The sequence below is a fragment of the Thunnus albacares genome, chromosome 12, assembly GCF_914725855.1.
Source record: "Thunnus albacares chromosome 12, fThuAlb1.1, whole genome shotgun sequence".
NCBI lineage: Eukaryota > Metazoa > Chordata > Actinopteri > Scombriformes > Scombridae > Thunnus > Thunnus albacares.
Genome location: NC_058117.1, coordinates 6,943,236 through 6,969,933, shown reverse-complemented (window position 1 = coordinate 6,969,933; position 26,698 = coordinate 6,943,236). Strand labels below are relative to the sequence as shown.

At 39.8% G+C, this 26,698-nt stretch overlaps 1 protein-coding gene across 3 annotated transcripts in view; it reads left to right on the top strand.

The window, feature by feature from the left end:
• The window catches only part of carmil3 (capping protein regulator and myosin 1 linker 3), a 77,532-nt gene extending 51,135 nt beyond the window's left edge, over window positions 1-26,397 (top strand). The window contains exons 21-40 of one of the 3 annotated variants that reach the window (XM_044368736.1): window positions 1,489-1,661; window positions 2,795-2,863; window positions 3,232-3,325; window positions 7,514-7,612; window positions 7,758-7,877; window positions 10,159-10,272; window positions 10,962-11,137; window positions 11,251-11,344; window positions 13,261-13,386; window positions 14,236-14,302; window positions 14,585-14,772; window positions 15,521-15,600; window positions 18,356-18,475; window positions 20,053-20,218; window positions 20,940-21,303; window positions 22,448-22,554; window positions 22,661-22,859; window positions 23,185-23,256; window positions 23,582-23,701; window positions 25,632-26,397. In XM_044368736.1, the coding sequence (XP_044224671.1) occupies window positions 1,489-1,661; window positions 2,795-2,863; window positions 3,232-3,325; window positions 7,514-7,612; window positions 7,758-7,877; window positions 10,159-10,272; window positions 10,962-11,137; window positions 11,251-11,344; window positions 13,261-13,386; window positions 14,236-14,302; window positions 14,585-14,772; window positions 15,521-15,600; window positions 18,356-18,475; window positions 20,053-20,218; window positions 20,940-21,303; window positions 22,448-22,554; window positions 22,661-22,859; window positions 23,185-23,256; window positions 23,582-23,701; window positions 25,632-25,672 (2,589 nt within the window). In that variant the 3' untranslated portion in view covers window positions 25,673-26,397. Of the gene's footprint in view, window positions 1-1,488; window positions 1,662-2,794; window positions 2,864-3,231; window positions 3,326-7,513; window positions 7,613-7,757; window positions 7,878-10,158; window positions 10,273-10,961; window positions 11,138-11,250; window positions 11,345-13,260; window positions 13,387-14,235; window positions 14,303-14,584; window positions 14,773-15,520; window positions 15,601-18,355; window positions 18,476-20,049; window positions 20,219-20,939; window positions 21,304-22,447; window positions 22,555-22,660; window positions 22,860-23,184; window positions 23,257-23,581; window positions 23,702-25,631 lie in introns of all 3 variants that reach the window. The other 2 variants (XM_044368738.1, XM_044368737.1) reach the window with 2 other exon arrangements.
• Window positions 26,398-26,698: the final 301 nt, after the last annotated feature.

Sequence of the window (26,698 nt, the reverse complement as noted above, 5' to 3'; positions counted from 1 at the left end):
ACACTTACAGAGGCACAGATGGGTGTAAATTTGTAAGTTTCATGGAATAACGTAGTTTTCAGAGATTGGCCTGTAAGCAACACAAACATCAAAATCATCTCCCGCAGAGCAGTGCCCCATGCTAGCACTCAATTGAATTAAATTCAGAATACTTTATTCGTTCCTCAAGGGGCAATTTGAGGTAAGTGTGTTTACAAACAGAAGTACACATAGACAGTTCATCTAAACACATGAAAGAGTTGAAGAACTAAAAATACAAATATGACAATGTTAGAAAGAGTTGAAATACTCAAAGATTAATGGTAGTGGCCAGTCTGTTGTGCAAAGTGCAAGTGCATTTGTCTGTCTATACACAAGGTCAACTGACCATTTCTATTACTATGGATGTTGACAAGGCTAATAGTTTCTGTATGTGAGTCACAGATGCTCCTTTAGCTTAGTGTCTAGAGTAGAAGCAGGAGGAAACAGCTAACACCTACATGCACTCAAGGAAGCGCTTCCAGCACCTCTAAAGCTCCACTAAATCACATCTTATGTACTTTATTTAAAATTCTAGCCAGAACACTGAAGTGTTGCAACGACAAGTTTTGGTGTCCCCCTGTTTCCATACTTAATGCTAAGCTAACAATCTCCTGGATCAAGATTCAAATTAAGAGTAGTTAATTTTCTCATCTAACTCTCTGGAGGAAAGTGAATAAGTCTGTTTCACGAAATTTCGTACTATACCCTCAAACCTAGCAGAGACCCCAATTAAGAACTGAGCAAAGCTAGTTATTGGATATTGTGTGAAGCTAAAAATCTCTTGGCAGATGAATATAATGGTGCTCATATAAAATACTTTCAAAAATTCAAAAATGTGATCAGACCAGTGCTAAAGTGTAGTACCAGAACCTAAGGCTTAATGATTTTCTTTTTTTGTTTTTTGTTTGATTTCCATTGAAAGATATCCAATATTTAATTTTTAACACATTTTTAACAGAAGGGTTTACACATGTGTCCAAAATATAAAATATCATAATAAGTCCTGCTACAAGAAGACACTGTTCACCGCAGTTTACAGTAGATAAGATCATCTTACAACAAGCAGTGATCAAGAATTGTGTCTGGTAAAAGAAAGTGGACAAAAAAATTGGGACAATGTGCAAATTAGCAGCTGATTATTATGCATTGAATAAATGATTCAGCTGCAGAGTATTTGCGCTGCACATAATCCACATTATCACATATTTTATAATTCATAATATACTCTGATAAATTCCTAGGTTCCCAGGTATAAGCCACACCTATAATCTATCCAGCATACATAGATGATTTCATTTCTTCATGTTTTTTCAAAATGTTTTTATGTTTTCTTTCCTTATCTAATTTGAGCAAATCCAAAAACTTTTCATAGACTTTGCTTCTCGCATCTATTTTTTTACCCATTAAGTTTCTTACTGTTAAACTCTTGCTCCATCCTTTTGCACTCTCTCACCCTGCATCCTCCAGGCCCTGCAGTCCCTCTCTCTGGCTGACTCGAGGCTTCGCCAGAGGGGCACAGTGCTGGTCAACGCCCTGGGCTCCAACGCCTGCCTACGGAAGGTGGATTTGAGTGGCAACGCCCTGGAGGATTCTGGGGCCAAGATGCTCAGCAAAGCCCTGCAGATCAATACAACACTCAGGTGTGCTCCTTGTGTGTGTGTGTGTGTGTGTGTGTGTGTGTGTGTGTGTGTGTGTCGGTGTTTTTAAAATCAGTACTAACAGAGAGGAACGGAGGGATTTCCTTGCAGATCAGAGCACCCAGTTCTGCAGAGGAAGAGAGGAGGAGCAAGGCAGGAACGAAAAAGGGTTTTAGAGACAGATGAAAGAATAGGGTCAGAGAGAAAATTAACATGTTAGGTATGGTTAGAGGAGAGGTTGCTGAGAGGCAGAACAGTGAGTTCAATGCAGCGCTTCAAAGATGGGTGGAGGGGAGAAAAGGGGGAGAAACCATGCAGGAGATAAGAAGGTAAGACTGAATAGCGGGGAGTCGGCGGGATAGTGAGGCAAATCCGTGGGTGGGAGGGAAAACGGGGGATGAGGGATAGAAAGAAATGGCCTTCGGGCATACATGTATTATATAATATAAGTAAGGGAAAAGATGAGACTGAGTGAAGAAATATTGATGTTTTTGAGGTTTGTTGGGGGTGGAGGAATGGAAGGAGTAGACGGTAAGAGATGGGCAGAGTGAGTAAGGGAAAAGGAGGGCAGAAGACAGATGGGAGTCTTAGGATAAGGGAATGGTTGGATATGGACAGGAGAGGGAGGAAGTTGTGAAGGGACTAGAGACCACCTAAGGATTGAGATTTGAGTTTTGCTGATTGAATTTCTAGGGCAGAGATGAGTTTGGGGAAGGAGAGATGTAGATGGAGGAGGAGGAGGACGGATGAAAGGAAAGAGGGTCTGAAAATGATGTATAAATGATGTATAAAAAAACAGGAGTTAGACAGTGTTGAGTGTAGGTGGGGAATCTGTACTGTGAAATAACAGAAGCTCATTAGCCGCATGGCAGTTGTTCATGCATTCCTAATGGTGTGATACGGGTTCATTCTATGCATGTAGCAAAAAGAAAGTCCTGACAAATTTCTTGTTAAACCCTCTGTGATGTGTTTGTGCAGCTGCATGGTCAGATAAGTGCTGTAACTGTGATACTATGCCCCGCACGCGTTTGTGTGTGTGGTTGTGGTTGTGTCAGGAGCTTTAGAAGGCGACTGATCATCTTCTTCCCCCTCTGTGCCTGTCTTTCCCTATTTCCTGCTGGTTTGATCCCTCTCAGGAGTGTGACGTGGGACCGCAACAACACCACGGCAACAGGCTTCCAAGATGTGGCGAGAGCGCTGGAGCAGTAAGACGAACACAACACATGCCAAAAAATCTTTTTGAAGAGTGGTACACACATGAAACGATTTAGTTGCACACACCCCTATGAAAGGCAGATAACCATCTCTGAGCCTCAGTGTACAATGTTTACTATTACACAGCGTTTCATCAGTCTTCTGACGTGGATGCCAGTCAAACTGTTTTTTCAGTATGTTTGGGTGTGAAATTTGTGTTCATGTGTGTACACGGGTATGTTTGAATATTAGGGAATTGGAGACAGCTGTTAAAAGTGCTCTGGGTGCTTCCTGTTTGTTCTTGTTAATGTCATAGTTCTTCTCAGTTATTATTGCAGAGGTAATACCATTTTTTTCTCCCCCCTCCTTTACTTTTTAGCAACTTTACCTTGCAGTACATGCCCCTCCCCCTCAGTGATGTCACTCAGGCGTACCGCAGCGCCCCAGAGAAGATTGACCAAGCCCTGACCAAGGTGAGAGGAGGCAGACCTGTCCCTTCACTTTGCTGCATCATCTCATAAAGATGCAGGTGGTGAATAACAGCATTACCTGACAATTAGGGTCAGACTGAGTCCTGGGTTTGATGAATGACTTTCATTTGCTTGTGCATAAGAAATTATGAGTTTTTAATAGATTACTATTAAAAACCCTGGAAACTCTGCAACCTGATATATGCCATACAGGTTTACATGAAAAGCTTTACTTATTGGAGTCTTTCTAATGCCTTTGACTATTTGTGTTTCAATATTCAACCAGCACTGTGCAAAAAAGATTACCCATTAAATACATTGGTTATACTGCTTCAGTTTATGTCAGTGTCTTTCAGTGTAAAGCAGAGGTCAACAACCTTTTTGATATGAAGTGCCATTTTAAAATTATCTTGTTAATCAGTGTGCCATATCAACACTAAGGTTAACATTAAGTTTAATTATGACACCACATTAAATTTTAAATCTCCAACGGATCTATAATTTTATTCCATCCATATAGGCAACGTGCATAGCAACATTTTTATGAAACTTTTTTTTCCTCACATAATCAGGACTCTTAATTATATATGAGCACTATACAAGACTGCTGCCATCCTTATGAAAACATCCACATCTGAGTTGAAATCATTAACCGTCCACCAATCTTGTTCATCACCAATAAACTTAACAAATAGCTGTAATTTTTTTTTTTTACCCCCTGTGGTTACAAATTATATGCACAGTTTCCATTTCAGCATACTGCTTTCAATGACATTCCCTCACTTACAAAGTGTTACAATGGCAGCAAATGTCAAAAAGGGAGAGTTAAGTGTAACAAATAGAAATATGAGCACTATACAAGAGTGCTGCCATCCTTGTGAAAACATCCACATCTGAGAGGAGAAAAAGAGACAAAGAACTCCATTATGCAAGTCATATGTGCTACAAATACTCAGATGCCTACCAGTCAATGTGATTCCTGGCCCTGTTTTCCTTTGCTTATCTGGGGGTCGTACTTAGTCACTTTAAGTTGCACACAAGCTTCGGAGTCATCAGTTGTCAAACCACTGCGGGAGGGGCTGAGCACACTCTTCATGTGCAAGAATATCTGCTCACAGAGATATGATACAAAGACTGTCAGCAAAGCCAATGCAGTGTTCCAGAGACAGCTGAACTTCTCCAGTAGAGATATCTAGCAGGTGAAGACAGCTCCCTTAAGTGTTTTTAGTATCGGAAAGTGGAGGTATCAACATTGCTTGAAAAAATTGCCAGTTTTCCAACAAAAGACGTCCATTTGTCGAACATGTCCAAAACACTTTGCCCTGCACCTAATATCTGTGACAACATAAGTTTCACAACCTCCTTCTCATCCTCGAGTTCTGGATAGTCTTGACCTTTTTCAACCAAGAAGGCCTTTATAGCATCAAAGCAGCTGACAAACCTCCGCAGCTTAGCCACCTAACCGCTGCGTGGAGAGGGAGGCAGTCCATTTCCTCCAGCAAGGACTGGAACTGTTGCTTTGTCAGAGCAGGTTGCTTAACTATGAAGTTAACAACCTTCACCGCTGTAGCTATGACCTCATTAAGATCTGAATTTGACATCTTTGCACAGAGGTTTTCTTGATTTATTATGCAATGGAGTTTCATGATAGGGTGACCGACTTGTTCCTCAATGTGACAGCTCCCCTCTGTTTCCCAACCATGGCGGGGGCACCATCTGTTGTCACTGCAAAAAATCTTGCAAATGTCAATCCCTTGCTCCTTAAAAATGCTCCATAAAAACTTTGGCTATGTCCTCAACTTTTGTTGTTTCAGGGATTGGTTTTAAGCAACAGAGCTCCTCCCTTACAGTCAAATCACAGTATCTTGCCATGACTGTCAAACGTGGTATGTCATTCACATTCACACTCTCATCAAAAATACCATGGCTTCTTTCAAACCAGCTGTCTGCTGCGTGCCAACATTTCCTGCTATTTCTTTGATGCATTGGTCAACACTTCTTGCTGACATGGGAATGTCTTTAATTTTTGGTTTTATTGTCTGTTTGTTTGGTAAGCCATCAAACAAAACCTATGAGCTACTGAGGAAAGCCTGCCTAATATATTCGGCATCAGTGAATGGCTTTCCATGTTTCGCAATGCAATGAGTAATGCGATGGCTTGCTTCAGTAGCACGATTTTTCACTGTGGCAAAGACTTTGAGGATGTTTGCTTGCTTCCCATACCTGGACATTGCAGGTTTGATGATTTCAGCATTGTCTGCCTCATCCTTGAAAGTTTTCTGGTGGTTTTAAAGTGGCGTTTAACACTCGACATTCGGCTAACAACATTTTCAAGACAAAGTACACACAGCACGGTCCTTCTGAAACAGAAAACCCCACTCTCTCCATGAGGGCTGGAATGCCTAAATTTTTACTTTAGCTTTCTCAGCTAGCGGACTTGCCATCCTCTACAGAGCCTGCTCCTGCTGTGTTATTTTTTCCCCAATCACTGAATGATTTGTAGGCAGATATAAGTGTTAATACATGTATTTGCAAGCAACTGTAACTATACAAAATGTCTTCAAGGGCAAAGTAATTGTATAGTGAGTTATAAACTATTTATTAAATGTTTGAATACTAATTATAAATGCTAAATACAGGGACTCAGGGGGAGTGAAGTGTTACCTCATAATTAATTAAAATGAAAAATGATTTATTTTTCAAGTAAATATGCCAAACAAGCTTTTCAAATGTGAGTATTTACTGCTTTTCTTTATCTTATACGACAATAAACTGAGTATCTTTGGGATTTGGATGGTTGGCTGGATTAAACAAGACCTTTTGAAGACATCACCATGTACTTTAGAATACTTTTATGGACATTTTTCACTCTTTTTGACATTTATTAGACGAAGCGATTAATGACTTTAATCAAGAAAATTTAATCTTCTACTGCTTCTTGTATAAAAGGCTTGGTTTAACTGTGGGTCCTTGGTGTAAAAAGAGTATAAGTCTTTGTTGAAGACATTTTATTGAAACTTTTATTTGAATCTATTGGCCGCTGAATAGCTCCACTGTGCCAGTTTGGGGTTAAGAGCCTTGCTCAATGGAGGCATGTACTGCTTTTTCAATTACCTCGGATTTCCTGTAAGAGAAATCAGTAGAAAAAAGGCAGACATTCACATTTTTTATTGTTTCTTCTTATATTGGCGCCCCTGTCTATGCATATATTAGATGGTGTGTGGTTAAATGTCTAAGTAGATGATGATTTCTTTGCATATAGCCAATCCCAATATTGTATTTCAAGCTACATTTGCATTAAGCTGTAACCAAGAGTGACACAGACGCAGACTATGTGTTGACAACAAACATTAGCTTTTAAGCAGCAGTGTCTGCTTTATTTTGCCTTTTTGGACACATATCTTTTCTTGCACCTTGAATTGTTAAAGTCCATAAACAAACGTCCATATGGACACTTGCTAACATCATTAGGCAGAAGACATAGCTAATTAGCTCATCAACTGTTAAACAGCTTTAAAACTCGGCTCTGTCATTTTAGATACAGATTTGTGTGGTCATGTTTCCTCAACACTGCTGCTGTCTGTCACTTACTTGGCTTGTAAGCCGCAGTTAACAGTGCAAGACTGTTTACATTTCATGTCAAACTCTGTTTCCCTGCCGGCTCAGCTGTCAGTCAATCACACACAGCATCTCGCCTCGCCAGAAGCGTGGAGGCTAAAGGAGCATTTCTAAAACATCTCCAGAAAAAATATCAACAACATATTTGAACATCACTGTAGCATTATTTTTTTTTTTTTACTGCAGATTCTTTCTAACATTAACAATAGTGCTACTAGCCTAATGAATCATTTATGGCTCTGACTGAGTATGTAGTGTATTAAGTTTGATTTAGGTGAGGGTTTTTGTTCGTCTGTGAAGCTCCTAAGTCCTGTCCTTGAGGAATACTTGATTCCATCTTTCTTTACACAAGATGATTAAGGAGTGAACGCTTCCACCTGCTGAGTCAAGAAAATAAATCAAAGGCATCCCGTTTATTTCCGGGATCAAGACTGTCTCTCCAGTTACCTTATTACCATGCAAATGGACTTGTCTACAGTCTCCTGCACACTGTGCTTTGTAAACACCTGTCATCTCCACTTCTCTCTCTCCTTGTTTGTTTTTCCTGTGTGTGTGTGTGTGTGTGTGAGACAGATCCAGCGTGCCCTGCTTAGGAATAACCAGACTCAGCGTTTCTCTCAGAAGCAGGCTCTCAGGTTGCATCAAGGCCTCGTCACCAGCACCGCTGAACAGGTGTGTGTCTGTTTAAATGTGTCTGTGTTTGTGCACATGATTCTAAACGTGTCAAGATTTTTAGTTTCATAGTAGACTTATTGTCTTGTGTTTGTATTTAATTGTGTACATCCATTCTTCTGTGTGTGTTTGTGTGTGTGTGTAGGTGATGGAGCGTCTGTGTGTGCGGGTGCAGCAGCAGGTGTGTGTCCTCAAAGGCAATGAGGAAGGAGAGGAGGTGCAGACAGCGAGACAAATCCTCAAAGAGGCCAGGAACTCGAGAGCTGTGAGTAGGCTCCCGCTTTATTTTCTGTGTGTGTGAGACATCTAAACTGTAAATTAGATGTCACACAAACATCTAAACCGTTTTAGATGTTTAAGATGTGTGGTAAAGGCACAAATCACACTTTGTCAGTACAGTACTCATAGAAAGTGAGAATTAGTTATTTTTTGTTTCTTTACATATTTTAACCAATCATGGAATCAGTAACTTAATACTTCAGTTATCCTTTTAGTTAATGCTTAAGTACTGAACTATGTTGTACTTTACAAAAGTGTTTCCATTTTATTCTACTTTATACTCATCTACATTTATTTTTTTAATTCATTTTTTGCACATTTGTTTTTTTTAATTTGAGATTTGATAAGTACACAAAGACAAACACATTCATACAAACATTTTTATCTACATATACTCAGCTATACATGAATTCAAATTACCAATCTGCATCAGTGGAAATGAATGGGGATCCTCTTAACAATAAAAAATGAAGTCAACAAATGCTTGTGCAGTAGCAGTCGGAAGCTAAAAGGTTACACAAATAAACACTTACATTTCAGTGTGAGAAAATGTAAAGCGAGTGTTGTGCTGGAGGAGGCAGTAGCGTAGGCAGAAATCACAGTGTGGGTGGACACAGAGAAAATCAGGTGGGCCTGGCCCATGCAAGACCAATCATACTTAATAGGTTCTGAAATGCATATGTTAACCAAAATAGGCCATTACAACTATACTTGCCTGCATGCATCACAGTTTAATCATGCAAGCCTTATACATCATCAGAGGTAATGTTACAGGCACGGAGACGAACATTAACAGCATCGCATAGCCTGGCACGGCGGCCACATTTTCACACACACACACACACACACACACACACACACAGCTGACGGACGCAACAGCATCATTAATCAAGCGTATGGATAGAGGTACACTGGCACCAACATGCTCAGTAACATTAAAAATGACACTTGAACATCGCCTGGCGCAGCAGCCACATAAAACACACACATGCACGCACACGCGCACACAGCCGTCCCCAGTTAATGGTCTTTAGTCTGAAATTTGTCCCCGAAAGTAGGCTATGTCAGAGACACACATACACACACACACACACACACACAGATGGCAGACGCCGCAACATCAGCATAAAATCTAGTTGTACACCCAATAAAAACTACACCCAATAAACAATAATATTGAAATAGGCAACAGGCTGCTACAGTCCTAAATGGTAAATTAGCTCACTTTTTATGATTACAACAGGAGACGACGGGGCTTGATGTTGAACACTGAAATTATATCATTATAGTCCAACGATTCAGTCAGTTCTCTTTCAAAGGAGTTCAGTCTGTATGTCATCACTGATGCCCTGATGCCAGTTTTCATCAGACTGACGGAAAAGAGTCTTTAAACAGTACAGCTTGTTATTGGTAGGGTGGCGAGGGCCCGTAGGAGACGATTCACTTTGGGAAATATGTCACCGGGGCATGCGTCGAGCACCTCAACAAGTGATGGAAAGGCCCTGTATGCTCTGACCTTTCTCTTCAGCTGCTGTACAAACACTTCATGTTCTGCATCTTCCACAGCGATGGAAAAGTGTGAGCTGGTGGGCTGATTTAATGCCTTGTCACCAAAAAGACCGAGGCAAGCAAGCAGCTAGCTAGCGGAATTTCAATGCGCGGACTACGCTGATTGAAAGAGGAGGGGCTGCTCGCAATCTTTGACATTTGCGAAATGCACTGCCATTCAAAAAATCTGACCTAACATTGTCAACATATGGTAAACAAGAAGAAACAAGAATTGTTTTGTTTACAGTACAGTATTCATTGACTGCTATTCAATGGATGATCCAGCAAAAAAGGAAGCCTTCCGATTGGATGGGCCTGAGTGCCAAGTGGGTGGGACCAGGCCTACCCACAGCTACACACCTGGGAGGAGGATGGACACCAGCTAGAGAGATTTTTCACAACCTAGCAATGAAAAATGTGTTCTTTTTAATGGCTTATGAATGAAAATACTGTGTACATGAAATTAAGCGATTAGAAAGTGGTTCATAAAATATATGATTAGCTTATAAAATATGATGATTTTGTTAAACCAACCAACTATATATAATGCAGTCAAAATTAGCTCCACCTCAACCTGCTGCAACATCAACCAATAATCCAATAATATAATACATAGAGTGATATAACTTTCAGAAAGGAGACATTCTGCCTAATGAGTCCTCTTATTTTTGATAATTAACCTCCTCTCTCCCCTGTCCTGCTGTTTGCGTGTGTATTAGCTGTATCCGTCCCTGTGTGAGTTGGCCCATGTGTTGTCAGTGGACGGCCCCGTCAAACAGCGACTAGACACTCTGGCCGGGGAACTGGCGAAGGCTGCCGACAAGGAACTGCAGGTAGGCCAGAAACAGCCATTCCCTGATGCATCTGTATTTTGAACAGTGGTGGAGCTCTGGACTAGTTGCATTTAAATTGCCCATTAATAGCGTGTGGTTGTGTGTGTGGCGCAGGTATGCTGACTTCAAAAGAAATGCAGTATTTAAATTCAGAAGGAAAGAACAGTTTAACATTTTTTTAGTTCCGTTTTGTTCCCATTGGGATTCAGAAGCACAAGGCAGTCAAATGATGAAAAAAAAATCAGCACAGCCTGAGGAGAAATATGGGAAACCCTCTATTGAATTTAAACTTACTTTTTAATTTTCCATATCGGTTTGTACTTTCCAATGTTGTTAGTATGCACAAGGTAACATTTCTAATTTGCAAGGTCAAGATCAATGAAAGTGCAAAACATCAGCAGGGTAATTTTTGTGCAACTGTATTTTGAACTGGTGAAAGAGTTAAAGATCCTGAATGAAGGTATGAACAGATCATATCAATTGTTACTGCAGCATTGCAGATAAATAAAAGATACCAAGTCAAAATAAAGGTGGTCAATGAAAATTTAAGCAAGCAGATAAAAACACAGAGAATGAATAATTCAACATAAATGGATTCGCATTGGAAACATATACAGGAATATACTGAGAATGTATGTAAGGTGTGATTTGTTGTGTAGTGATGCATGTCTCGGTGCATTCGTGTCAAGGTGGTGGTGGACTCCATGGTGTCTCTGTGCCGCGAGTTGTGTCCGATGTCCAGCTCAGCCGCTGAGAGGCTCAGCCCGCCCCTCTCGTCCATCTCCGAACAAGTTTCGATCCCTCGCTCGGCCATCCGCAACGCCCTGATGGAGAGAGCAGCTGAGGATATCAACAGAGCCCTGGAGTAAGAAAGAGAGCTGGTAAAAAGGGTCAAGTCAAGAAAAAGAACCTTAGCTGAGATACTGACTCATTATTTGTTATTCCCTCCTCTGTTTTCCCTCTTTCTCCTCCTGTCAGGGAGGTGAAGTTGTCTGTTGTCTCCTATCTAACCAACTCCATCGTGGATCAGATTCTACAAGAGCTCTACACCACTCATAAAACGCTGGTACTGGTAATATCCCTTTACTGCATGACTTCTTTGTAGAACTGTAGAAAAAAAATAGTTTCTTCCAGTTGAAAGCAGAAATCTTCAACTCTCCAGTGAAGATGATGAAACATCGTTTACAGAGTTGTTTCAACTTGATTTAAAAGTAAAAAATGTGAAATGTTATCAACCAACAGACTGATGTCACCACAAATATACTGCATTATTTATGGACATGATGACATTATGTGGCATTGGCATATGAGTGTAATGGGGTGTGCATAGATTTCTTTACCACACTCCACTATAAAGATCAATTATAACAATATATTCACCACAAAACATTACAGACTTCAGCTTTAAATTGTTGTATGATTGTTTTGGCCATTTTGTTCCAACTGTGGCAGAAAATTGTGTGTTTTTTCAGCTCAAGCAGATTGAGAAAATAGGTTTTTAGGGCCTTTTTAGTTGACAAAAAGTAATTTTGAGAGGACAAAGATCAAATGTGTGGAAATTCAATCCAACTCAAATAATGACTTTAATTGATCCAAGCTTCTCCCCACAAAAGTAGCTTACAAGTGACTGACTGGATGCAGCCAGGCCCTCTGTCTTAGACTTCTTCTCATTGGTTGGATTCATTTCCACATATAACACTTTAAGATAAATGTTTCTTTTAAAGAACCAGAGGAAATGAGCTACCAGGTTTCCTGAATCAAACATATTTTCTTGCAGCCTACCAAAAAAAAAAGCAATTAATTTTATTATTTCTATAGAAATAATAATCCACGAGTTATCCACTGCAGCTTTAAAAAATAATCTTTATATATTTTGTTATCACAAGATGAGTCCTGAAGTTATATGAGCACTCAAAAATGGAATAAAATTGAATTGTCAAAGCACCTATTCCTCCAGTCGGACTATAGATATCAATGTACAAACAACAGTTGATCTCAGATCACACATAATATTGATAAAATGTTGCAAAATAAAGACATCCTTGCCTCCAGTCACATCAGTGTAGAGCAGTGATTTTCAGTCAGCCCAAAAGCTTGAGATTGCACTTCAATCTCAATAACACTCAACAAGATTATAACATTTACTTTAAGGTTCAGTTAAGTGAGTTAAAAATCAGTACAGTAGTAGTGCCACTGGGATCAAGTGCAGTAACTCGATATTATTCTACAATCATTCATGAAAAGCTTCCTCTAACATTTTGGAGGACTCTTTTAAAATGTCTTTTAAAAGTTTTTGATACAAATCTCTCTGAGTGTCAAAAAAGGTCGTCATCTTGAATTTCTAGTGTGCGTAATTATATGAAGATGCGCTGTTCTTTTTGTCATTACCATATCAGGATGAAGGTTTAAGTATAGAGCAGATTTTGTAGAATATTGTGCTGAGAGACAACATAACAACAAGATTTGAGTCTGTTAAGGACGTGATTAGACCTTGCAGGTCTTCCTCTCCATATAATCAAATTGTTTAAAATGAAGCCAGCGGAAAGGAGGCAGAAATAGATTTCTGGCAATAACAGCGCCTGCCCTGCTCTTTTCTGCTTTGCATTCCATTCGCTGCCTCCACAGCTCCATCTCATTTTCCTCTGTTTTGCTGCAGCGCAAGTTCGTCCTCTATCATGTCTCACTCTGCTTTGATAATCAAGAACTTGTATTTTATTCATACACTTCATGCAAACAACGGCAAAGTACCCTTTGCTTTGTTTGTGAGCTTCTTGGTTACAAAGGCAGACACTCTTCTCCTCTGAGACTGTGTTGAAGGATGTTGTTTCAGGTGTCATCACTGTGTGTGAAAGTGTGTATATTATCGTGCATGTGTTTGATGTGTGTGTGTGTGTGTGTCTGTGTGTGTGTGTGTGTGTGTGTGTGTGTGTGTGTGTGTGTGTGTGTGTGTGTGTGTGTGTGTGTGTGTGTGTGTGTGTGTTGCATCAGCTGCGGCAGGTGTCTCAGGCGAAACGCTGGGATGACGTTGGGACGGGCAGACGCACGATCAGACAGTCCAGAATAGTCGAGTCTCTGGAATTCCCTGATGAAGACCTGGGCATCAATCTGGGGATAGTAAGTGACAGTTCAAATTTTATAACATGAGTCATTTCTCAAGCAAAAATGCCAAACATTCACTATTTCCAGCTTCTGAAATGAGAGAATTTGCTGCTTTACCTTTGAATACCATACCTGTCGTTACAGGGACAAAGCAAACATTTGAAGATGTCATCTCAGGCTCTAGGAACTTGAGATGGGCAATATTTCATTTGACATTTTATAGATTCATAGAATGAATCAATTCATCAAAACAAAGATCAGTATATAAATTGAAAATGAAAGTTACCAATCGTTGCAGCCCTACATTCATATGTTACCACTGTGTGCACATACACACCTTGGTTTATTGTAATTGCTGTAAAAATAGACCAGGGTCAAAAAGATTGCCATCCTCTGCTCCACACCACTTCTATGAGTGACACGCTTTCTCAAAATCAAGACCACATTTCCCATAATCCCTATAATTTTTTAGCAGCCTGAATTTGTTCTTTCATGTCCTGAAGTGGATGCATATTTTGAAAGTCATTCAGCCATTCAGCCTTTTACCTGTTTTGCATGTGCCAGAACTCCAATCTTACTCCAATTTTTACAGGAAGAACAGTCTCATCTTCTTGTTTTTGATGTATAACAATCCAACAGATTAGCGGTTAAATCGGTCCAACTTCACATTATTTAATCACTGTTGATTATTAACAGAAACTATAATGGGTCAAACTTTCTGTCACTGATGCTGAAATACTACACATAACACACCTTTAATCGTAGTGCTTGCTTTTTGTGTTGTTCTTCTCTGTGCTAATGTATTCTGACATACTATGTAAAATCACTGTACACTCATCATACAATTAACTCCTTTGACAAAAGGACACCATGGCTATTAAGAAGCGGAGCTCCAGAACCAGAAGAATTCGTCCCGTCTCCACCAGACTGAGTGAGTTTTCTGCTTTGATTCACAGCTAGGAGCTCCCAAGTATTCATATAGCACAACATATTTACAACCCTCGCAGTACATACATTTGTTCTTTTTATTATTATTATTTTTCAAATATAGGTCCTCAATTTGATTTAGAAAAGTGATTAATTAATATATGTAATGTATATTCTTTGTAATCAAGCAAAGACTTACTTTAAAACAGGTTATCATGCATAACTCAAAATGTGATTTGACATGGAAATCTTCATTTTGTCACAATCCTTTCCCGCCTCGTTTTAGGTCTAGGTGACGAGCCCAGTTCCTCTCCGACCCCCTCCGCTCCACCACACTCTGCCCCTCTTTCCCACTCGGCATCATGGGAGTGTCTGTCCACCCTTCCCACCAACGGCTCTCCCTTACGCCACGTGACCCATGTCAGGCCACGCCCTCCGCGGAGACACAGAGCAGGGCACCTTCCTCCAGAATCTGTGAGTTGATGAGGCAAATGATACAGCAGTGACCTTTGACCTTGTCCTTAGCTTCAGTGGGCAGGGATCAGCTTTCCTCTGAGTTAATGTATGGGATTTGACACTATCCTGATTCTAACACGGTGAGCACTTTCAAATGGTATCTAAACCCTTTTCCTGAAACCAAGAAGGAAAGTTGTTGTTGTGCTCGTGGCGCCACGGTCTATGTTTAACTGCCCCATTTTTGATCTCATACAACATGAAGTTCAGTCAATGTGTTCCTGCAGAAAAGCTCAGAAGGTTGTAGAGGTGAGAAAGTGATATATAGTTCTGAAGGTTTTCTTTAATCTCTTGACTGCTTTTTGTGAACTTTTGTTATTCATCTTATTTTCCATGCCAGTAGCACTTTCCAAAAATAAGTTCCTTTTTAAAGTAGGAAGCTGTCGCGTGTGTCTCTGTGACTCAAATGTTAATCATGCACAGTTATCTCCCAGGGGCCGTGGGGCAGCCTTTAACCTAGCGGCTTGTTTGTTTTGAGACTTTGTAAAAGCCTTTTCTAAATCGGTACAAACTCAGTTAGAGCAGCATGATGATGAGTTGTTTTACAAATAGACTTCTGTTGGCAGTGGATTTGGATTTGCCAGCCAGCCATTTGAAATGATAATACCTTTTGTCAGCCTTTCAGCTTTTTGTCGTCATGGCGGATTGATCATTGTTGTTTTTGTTATTGTATCCCTTTCCTGTTGTGTGTGTGTGTGTGTGTGTGTAGCATTGCTCAGAGAATGGAGGAGTCAACATGCTGGAGGATGGACTGCCTGATTTCTACAGCAAGAGAGTTCTCCCTGACAGGTAGCTCACAGTCATTTTTCTTTTAGAACAATTAATAAAAATACTGTAGATATCTCATTGCTGCAGTGGCCCCTGAAGACAACACACACACAAGAGTGAAAGTAAAACAATTAAGGGAACCACGCTTTAAATCTGGTAACCTGATATTTTATTCTTAAACATCTAACAGAGGCGTATCCAACGAGACCTACAAGAACTTAATCTTGTAATTATGTGAGACAGTTCTCATTAGTATGAGATAATTATCTCTTAATGATTATTAGAAGGACATTTTACACAAGTAACTGCAGTGATTGTGTGCAGGCCTCCGAGCAGAGGAGTGAAGCTGCTACGACTCTTACGTGCTGCTTTTGCTACCCAGCCTGTGTAGACATTGTGTCGGTTCTACGGAGCGTTTTAGCTCCTTTCAGCGCCTTTCAGCTCATTATTTTGGTTTTACAGGCCACAGCTTTACTGTTTTTGTTCGCACTCAGCACTCTCAACAGTGATGTTTCCAGCTGCAGCAGGCATTGTATGTTACCTGCCCTGCAATTAAAGGCACCATGTGTAGTTTTTCACCACTAGTACTATTATGGAGCAATGTTTTCACGTTTGGGTCCCCATTGTCTTTGTTATCGTGCATGCACACAGGTGACGCAATACATACGGATGTAAACAATGCAGGTTTTAAATGTTTAAGAAAATGGGCTTTGCAAATGTTTTATGAGGAAGGTAATGGTTTCTAAATGTTTGTAAGATGATGCATTTTGGTGAGTAACACTGAATGGAAGCAGAAACTTTGTTTATGTTACAAGAAAACTCCACAGGGTACCTTCATTGGCAGAAATATAAAGTTAGCGACTAGCTATGTTGCTCAGTATCTGCCAGTTGTGTAAATAGGATCATCATATCAAATTAAAAGCTGATAATATGCCTTATGCACTGCCCACTGCAGGTTTAAGTAGATTATGATGTGCTCTACACCTGAATAATGAACTAATTAACTGAGTAATTTAAGAAACCTGAGCAGTGTTGACACATGAGTGATAGTGCCATGTGTGTATAACAGCGTCTCCCAAAGCCTCAAAGCATGAAATGATTGTGAAAGGTCCTGTCTTCTCTTTTTAATCATAATTATGTGATAGTTTTCTCATAATTATGACAAAGATTTTCTAATTCTGAAAATGTTTCCTCATAATTACAACATTTTGATTTCTAATTATAAGATATTGAGTCATAATTATGAGAGATTGAATTCATAATTTCAAGAGACAACGCTGCTGAATGTGATGTGCTTAGTATAATTAAAATGGAAATATTATCTCTCTTCCATCACATTGTGTTGAATTGAAGAACATAATTCATGTTACAGTTCATCCAGATAAAATTAATGAATTATATCAGTCCTTTGGCTGCTTAATATGTATCTAGATGCATCAGGTTGTTGACTGCATATGAAAATGTGAATCAAATCATTTTCACAGTTTGAGATGCACAGTGTTACTGTTGGATACGTCTGCTCTGGACACAAAACAAACACCTATCAACCTGCTGAGCCCAAAATAGCAATTTATGAATATACACCTAGCCTTCAAAACACAAGTATTCCTCCCGTATGCAACTTGCAATTCGTACTATGCATTAATATCTATTAAATCTCTTCTTCTATAATGCCTTTGAACTTTCATGACATACAGTATAATATTATTAATGATGAATGCACAGCATGCTCCTGAAGTACTCAGGCACAGAGACTTAAGTCCATAATATAGTGGAGAGGTTCAATTTGGACTGAAAATAGACCTCATTTGTGGCTCTATTTATTCAATAACTAGAACATATTCCAGAATATAAAATAAATCATCTTGTTTACTGTAGAGTCCAGCCTCCTGTTTTCCAGTAAATTTTTCTTTAAACTGCACTGGGGTCAAGCAGAATTGTTCCTCTCATTTTTCTCTATAAGAGACCCTGCTGTTGCATATACCTTGTATTAGGCCTGTAGCCAAAAACGATATCAGTACAAATTGTAGAAACAACAGTACCAGCATAAGCTTCACATAGACTTCAAATGCATTTTGAGACATACTGCAAGTAGCTACAGAAGTATATGCTACAGCAAATCAGGGAGGTGAATTCAATTTTCCTTTTCCAATTATTGACTCTGTAATTGTGTGATCAGACAATTTTCAATGTATTTCTTTTTTATCAACACATCATGACACGAATTTTTAAGCTAGCCATTTGTTAGCAACTTGGGCACATCATATCACTTTATATGTCTCAGAAATTTGCAACTTAAAGCTGGATAGCACTATGGCCACCCAAACCATATCAAAATAGTACTTCCCAAAGAGTTACAAGGCCACATGGAAATGTGCTCATTGCCCACCAGCAGTGCATGAAAAAGAGTCATCGAGGCAGCCAAAATGCCTTCTGTCAAATATATCAAACCATCTGCACAGGCCCACTCAGAGTAAAAAATCTGTATCTTATTAATGTCAAATGCTTCATTAATATCAGTAACACATGGAATGAAGTCAGCTGTTACCACTGAGATCAGGAAACCAATGATCATCTACAGTATATAGAATGCATTGATCCATAATTAATGGTTGGAGGCTGATTGCATTAGCAGTCCAACTTTGACTTCAAAAAATCCTCAAACACTTATCCTGGTGTACTTATCTCTTTCCATCCATCCTTTTACTCTTTTGTCTTTACCAATAATCTTTTTCATCTCTCCTCCCATATGTCCTCTTCTTCCTCTCCCCTTCAGTCAGCTGTCATCCCTCCATCAGGCCCAGTCACTGAGGAGGAAGAAAAGACGCAGCGTGTTGTCCATTTTCTCTGGCTTCCGCAAGAACCGCAACTCCACCATCTCTAATCAGGACTCCGAGTAAGTATGCAGCACATGGGCTGAATGGTAGCGTTTAAGTGCAGCAACCCTGAGAATGAGCAGGCTGTTAAGTTAATCCAGCTCTGGGCATTAACGTCACATCATAGCTTCATAAATATTTTAATGGAGGAAAATATTTCACCGTCTCTGTTTTCCTTTGCTTGGAATTTATTGCACTGCATATATTTAATCTGCTGTTACATAATGGCACCATAGTCAAAAAGCAGACAAAAGTATTGCAAAAAGAAAAAAAAAAAGTACAAGGTAGCAAATTTATTTTAAAAAATGAATTACACAGATTAATAACTGAGGGAGAGGACAACACTCTGTGGGAACTCTTTGCAAACTTCTTTGTTTAAAAGGAGTTACATGGTTGCACAAAATTGAGAAAAAAAACACTCTGCTAAGCGTTTCAGCTGACAGAGGTGCTTATAAATTGCACTTAAAGAAATTGTGGCAAAGCTAAAAACAGGTGACGCAATTGCCTCCTCTGGTTAACAAGGAAAAGGGGTTCACCATTAAAACAGAGGCCAAGTTTTACAGCAGCCTACAGCAGTCTGAAAGAGAATAAAGAATAAAAGAACAGATGACTCATCTTAAGGCCAGCTATAGATAGAAATAGCTTTTTAAAACAGTTTACCATGTTTTGTGGTGTTTTACATGAAGATAGTTGCTAAGCAATCAAAGAGATTGTCGCTGCTTTCTCTTGGCTGCCCTCTGCATCCGTTTCTTTTGTCTTTTTAAGACAGCACAGAGTGTGTAGGAAGTATAACAGCATCCAGGCCAAAGATGTGTCCACCTTCAGCCTTTTCAAATTGGTGGCATGCCTGTACTCTATTTATATATTGTAAATTAATTTTAAATAAAATAAGGAATATTAATGTGTATACAGTGTTGGGCAAGTTACTTGAAAATTGTAATTGCTTTACTTTTGTTACTCAGCCTTTGGCTCCTTAAAAGTTGCCTTTAAACAGCTCAAAATCCTCACGCCACATCTTCTGTATTTAACACGTAGAAATAGAAAATGAGGCATTTGTGGTTTAACAGGCAGGAAGGAAACAGTTTGGAAGAAGTCCTGACCTCAGCTGCACAACTGACACACCCTCCAACTCTGAACTAAACCAGCGTCAGATGACTCCTAAATGTAGGCGTATCTGTGGCTAATGTTAGCAAGCCAGATACAACACAAGTTTGAAATTACCGTGAGTCACGTTTCTCCTCCTCTGGAGCGTCTATCAGCTGATTGCAGAGACCACACTTATATCAATCCTCCATTAATCCTGGTAAGACAGCCAACACATCAACCCCCAAGTGTAAAAGACATGAAGTGTCACTACTCGTTACTGAAAAAAGTAATAATATCACTTTAACGCATTACAAGTACTACGTTACTGCCCAACACTGGTAGTATATTAATAATACAGCAAGGTAAGTCATTATGAATGCAAGTTAAATCACCCAACTCTTACTCACATGTTCCCTGACCTCTCAGCTCAAGCTTCAACCCCCTATAAATGTACTTAAATATGACTCACACATCAAAATTTTCATGTTCGTCTTTCTGTCCATTCCAGCAGCGCCTCAGAGAACGTCTACTCGATGATTCAGCACCCTAAGGACGCCGGGAGGGCAGAGAGCACTGTTCCTGGAGCGAATGGGACCATGCCTTCACCCAGGCCCACGCAGGGTGTACCTGTGCATGGGATAAGAGCTGCCAGCCCCCCCTGCCTCATCCAACGACAGGTACAGTGTCAGCGAGTATTTCGAGACCACTCTTCAAATGAAAATCCAAATTTGGAAATCTTATGACAGCAAGCAGCTACTGACACTGAATCTCTACTAGCTCCAGGGCTACTGCTCTATTGCAAACTGTGACCTTTGAAAGCATAAAGACACTTCCCTGACAAACTAGACAGGGACCCAGTATTGAAATTATCGCCATGCCGCCTGCTTCCAATCAAACTCATAAATACGGATCCAAATTGCAAGCCTGCACATGACATAGCACAGTGCCCAGTTGCATGCTGTGCCCACCACCTGCTATTCCTAACCAATTCTGTGTTGGATTTGTCTAGCTTGTCTGAGGTATGGAGGACTATATGGCCCATTTTAAATCTCTGCCTAACCAGACATGCATACACGCACACATACACGCACACATACACACACAGAGAACTGGAGTCATCCAAATCCCTTTGGTTCACAAAGTAGAGTCCATGGACCGTTGCTGATCCTTGAGGGGATTTGAGGACATCCCCAGCAAAATGAGAGCTAATTTAATTTTGGTTTAATTGAATTCACTAGAATAATACATTTTAATTGTAGGCTTCACTCTCACCCCTATTACCACCATACTAGATAGTTAAATGATTCAGTAGACCTCTCATATCATAGAAAGGTATGTGAATTTGAATGTTTTACCTCTTTAAGGTTTGAGGACTCATGTATCTTTTCTCTCGGCCAGTCCACAGACCTGGTCAGCATGGTGTACAGCTGCATCGGGGCTGAGATTGAGGACTCGGATGCCAGCAGCACCTGTGACTTCAAAGCGACAGACCAAGATGCTGACAGGTCCACCACCATCTCAGATGCCCCTGCAGATACTCGGACTAACGGCCACGTGGTTTCTTCCAAACAACAGACGGACAGACAGATGGAGACAGGCAGGCAGGAGAGGATTGTACCCCTGACGGACGCAAGGACTGAGCTGGAGGAGGACAGACAGAGTGGAATCATGGCCCCCTCTGGGCCTAGGCCAGAACCACCGCCACAGAGTACCAAGCCCAGTCTGTCTGCCATGAGGCAGAGACACCTGCAGGAGAGTTTAGGTACTGCAACTGAAGTTGTATTAAAGGTTCTGTGTATCATTGTCTAATTACCTGTGATACCATGGTATGATTGCTGTAAACAAATGATGTAGACAGCAGGTTGTCTGTTTCATCTAATTACAGTTTTTTTCAAAATATTACATTTGTCACTGATGTTAAAAATTATACAATTCTTTATAATTTTGCGGCCCTTAATTAAGCAATAATATGGCCCACAGTGATACATTTTTGCATCACTGTTTACAATTAAAGCACACTGGGAAAAAAGCTAATAAGAAACCATATGAGACAGTTACAAAACTAAAGTTAGAAACATTAGATGAAAACTGTTAAAAGAACATTTGTTAAAGGCAGGTCTGTCAAACAGTTTAATGAGAGCTGCAGTATAAGAATGGACTGATTTGTCTGGCTACTATAGGGGCTTTTACAGGTAAAGGTCCATTGTTAAAGGGTTGCTTTTAGTTTCCAGTGTAAACTTTGTAACAAGCAAAAGCTCCTCACCTTCAAAACTCTACGCGGCAAGTTGGCTCAAAGGGAATTAGAAGGTCAGTATAACAGCCAGAGGCCAAGACCGGCTGTACCGTAAAATCAATATAAAATCTGCTGATTGACATTTCAAGTGGAGAAACGGTATAGGAGTGTTCACTTTTCTCCCCTGATTGAAAACCTTGCTGCAATATGTGGACAGCAAATAAGGGTTAACAGTAGGTGCTGCTGTTTGTTCCTCATTAACTGGAGATGGGTTGTCACACTCATTTCACAGACAGCCCATTAGCATATAAACATATGTACATGCATATATGCAAATAAACAGGTGGCCAACTGCCTACATGCACATATCTTTTTGTCTCTCTCGAGTTTGGAGCATACACTTAACACGGAAACTGTTAAAGCAACCCACTCCATAACTGTAGGTGTTGTATAAGTTAACTTTATATTTCAATGTTTTATTGTTGTAGTATAGGTTTGTGAAAAATTTCATCCCTAGTCAAACCAAGGCTTACATTTCCAATTACAGCATGCACATGAAATGTGAGCTCCTGCTACTTGTCAGCATTTCTGTTTTAAGGGTTTTTACTTCTTTTCATTAAATTTCTTATAAAGCATTGGTGATTCAATGAAAGGACTGTGTTTGTTTTTCCAGAAGAGGCAGGAAGGCTGGAATTAGAAGAAGACCAGAATGAAAGAAAACGTGAAGAGAAGCAGAGAACACGAGGACCAGAGGGACAGCGTCCTCTTATTCCCAATAAGGTGTGTATAATAGAAGAAAGTAGGAGAAGACACACTTTTTTAGCTTTCACTTGAAGTCTGCAGTCTCTAATACATCACTTAACCAAACACTATGTCCCACCCTCAGCCCGGTCTCGACCTCTCAAAAGACAAGATCTCTCCGGAAAAGGCCAAGACCTCTCCTGAAACCTTATCTGTCAGTCCAGGTGAGGAAGCAGCCAATGACCAGAGGGGCATGCCTGCTACTGAGTCCATCATTCATGAGGAGGGGACCACAGAGAGGAAAAGCCCAGCAGCATCTCCTCCAGATCCTGCTGTCAGTCAAGGTACTGTAACAATGTCATTTTTATAGCAAAGAACGGCAATAGTAGTAGGAAATTGTGATGTGGTAGGTTAATAAAAAAGTATGACATGTTTGACGCCAAGAAGTGGTGCACTGTTTTACCACCCCAAAAATCACGTCAGTTTAACAGAATGGCTGGTGCTTTGATGTATTTTTCAAATAAAAGACTGAGATTTAGCCATAGTTGCCAATCCTGTTCATGCTAACCACCAAGTTCATCTGTATTGTCCATTGTTGATGATGTCAGTAAGGACATTAACATGACAGAATGAGATGACAATAATGATTATACCTGTTCCACCAATCAGATGAGGAAGGAGGCCGTAATGGATTTCCAGCAACATCGCATCACACCAGGAAGTCCAACTCATTTGACATAGGTACTGTGTGTCTGAGTGTGTTTGCTGCACCCCTGCTGATGTACACACATTATATGATATACACGATATGCATGCTGTTGTGTTGTATACATGGATTTCTGCTGTGATGGCCTCTTGCTGTTTTTGTTCATAATTTATAACAATGGCTCAAAGTCTTTGTTATTTTTTATCAAATAAAAGCAGCACGATTCTCTTATTTGATGTGCTCCCAAGCCTGTAGTGCTTGCTCGTTGTATACCCTATTACTGCCTTATCCTGCAACCCCTTCTGAGTTCCCGTGCCCCACTCTATGTATGTGTGTTTGTCTCATGCCATTTCCCCTCAGGCATGGAACGGGACAGCCCCTACGATCTGGAGAGGTCTTCAGATCGCAGATTCCCTGTGAAAAAGCCCTGTTTCCCCCAGTACAGAAACAGATCTCTGGACTACCCTGCTGGGACCAGGTGTATGTATCTGTTTCCCTTCCTGCAAATGTGTGTGGTATGACAGCTATGTGATGGAAAAAGTTTGAGTTTTTGCACAGCTTACTGGACTAAAAAATCATTATTTTGAATTCTACTGAAAGAAAGAAATTCAGTTAATGTTTATGAAGTTGTTTAAATTCAAAAAAGTTGTGTAGAAGTGTGTATGACTTAACTTTTGCAAAAACTCAAGTATGTGTAAACTTTTTCATAGCTCTGCACATGGATGAGTCATACCTTACATATCGAATGCATACTTGTTCTGGTATTCAATAAATGGCTGACCGGTGAAAGAAATCATCAATTATAGTTTAAAGACATAATTTGGCAGTTTTCCAGATACGTCTCATTGCAGCTGGCAGCCAGATCTGACACTGCCTGGATAAGTGTGCTATTAGATGAGAACTTCACTATTTCTGAAATAAGGATCTTTTATCACTCCTACTTTAATTGGAGCTGATTCCTATTTGATACCACATTCCATTATTGAGATAATTGGCAGCCATGTTTAGCTGATTCATCATCACTTTATACGCTGAGCTGCTTGGCATTGAAGATGAAAACCCTGAGGCTGTGGAATTCAAGGGGCACTAATGACATGGCAAAACCACTGCCAATTACCTCTGTAATATGGAACTATATATCAAAAACCTGCTGCAGGGGACTACAATTACCATCACTTTGAGAATAAGATGGTCCACATGTCACAAATGGTGCCATAAAAGCCCATATTATAGAATGTGTGAAACCTAAGTGGTCCTTTGTGTTCTGTCTGGTTACATTTTAAGTAGGCTGAAACATCAAGCAGAGACTTCACCTTGCACTGTCACATTTTTGTTTCCTGGCCACACTGAAATCAGAATAGTGAAAGGAGTGTGTTAGAGTCCTTATTGTCTCTGTTTGTGCTGAATTATATTTGCTCCTAATGATAAGTTTGGCAAGCTTGAAGCTGGATCAGTTGATTTTTTTTTTTTTTTTTGGCCACTAGTGGGGCAGCAGAACATGCTTAAAACAAAACATTGATCTACACCCGCTGAGCACCTTATTAGGAACGCCTGTGCAATCTGATGCAATCCAACGCAACATCTCTGCCATAAATTCTACTTTTTTGAAGTTTATACATTTTCAGTTTTTGTTGACATTGTCAGAACAGCTGTTCCTAATTAAGTGCTTAGTGAGTGTATTATCTCCTTATGAAGTTGATATAGTGAACATGATAGGAAACTGTTTATACATCCAGCAGATATGGAGCAACGTTAGTGTCCATTTAGATTTTCATTTTGTTCCACCTGATATTCACTCTTCTTTTTGCTGCTTCTTCTTTTACCCCATTGTCTGACAAAAGTCTCTGGCTCATTATCTGCTAAAAGCTACACTATTTTCACAAGCTAGTTGCTAACTTTGTCTGTCTGCCATCTGTGATGGGCAGGTAGTGTATAGTGGGTTTATCGGAGATTTTTAACTAAAAACACCTTCCTGCTGCAATTTTAAAAAAAAACAAAAAAAAAGAAAAAAAAAGTTAGTGGTCAGTTAATTTGCTGGCCAGAAAGTGAGAACAATGATCCAAAATAGACTTGACTATGTTCAACAGCTAGCTGCTAACTTTGTCTGTTGTTTAGTGCTAGGTTAGTAGCATACAGTGGGTTTTCAGAGCTTTTTCCATGGAAAATGTTGCTGCTGTTGTAAACGGGTGTAATGAAAGCCGAGCTTGTAAGCTCTGAAACCAAAACAATTAGCTAAAATATGCTAAAACTATGCTCCTTAGAACTGAGGTGGACATAATAGTCTATGGGTTTGTCACTACAAGCGACCCCTTTCACATCACACATAGTCATTTGACCCCATTACTGATATGGAAAATAGTGATTAGTGCAGCTTTACAGTCAGGTCCTGACACTGTATTTGCTTATTTAGGTTATGAAAGTCCCCACCTTGGTAACAGAGATGCGTTATGACGTCACCAGCGGACCAGGAGAAGTTTGCTGGGAAGAAAAGACTGGAACACTGAGGACTGGAGAGAGACAAGCTTTTAAAACTGTGTGGATCCAACAGCAGCTTTTCTTTTTCTTTTAATCCATGTAAACATTTGTTGCTGAAAATGCATGTACTGTATGCTCTCTGTTTTTAACTGGTCGGATTTGCTGTGTTTTTTCTCAGGCATAAGGGGAGTTCTGACCTGCAGTACATAAAGTACCTTTCACACAAACACACACAGTAGTTCAACGTCTCTCCAGTAGTCTCATGAACTGTTGTTTTATGCATTTGTGCAAAATCCTTCAAAGCTATCCTGTCTTCTCATCCCCTCCCTGTCTTTTACTGACAATCTGTGATAACTAGAAGTGAGTTTGTACTGTATTTATTCTAATGGAGATGTACATACTGAATATAAATCTGCACTAACCATTGTGGTAACTCTACCAGTTAACAATCATGTTTTTATTTGTGATAATATATCATTTGATAACTGTGTTTGTAAGTATGCTTTTACTGTATGCTGATGTTGACGATTGAGAAATGTGTTACCATGCACTTAGCACTCCCATCTCCTCAAGAGTATTTAAGTCAGTCAGTCAGTGGATCACTTACAGGTTTAATCTGATTTTGCAGGCCTGAAAATGAGTATATTTTCTAAAAATGCTTCTATGAATCAGAATAAATAAAATTGACTTTACACAAGGAATTGGATGATTGAAAGTTATTTTTGTGTATTTATGGGCATGCTCCACATTCTGCATGTGTATCTAAATGCTCAATATGCTATGAGAGTCATACATTTCCTAAAGGGGAATTTCACCAATTTTACACATAAAGGTAAATTTACTTGTCATGGGGATTAATATTTAGCCTGAAAACAGCTTTTTTTGTAGTAGTGGTATGTCTCCTGTGGCTCTGGAGAATCTGTCTCAAGAGTAAAACAAAAACCCTGATGATGTCATGGTGATTGGGTGGAGTATCTTAGCTTGAGTTTGGTGACTACAAAT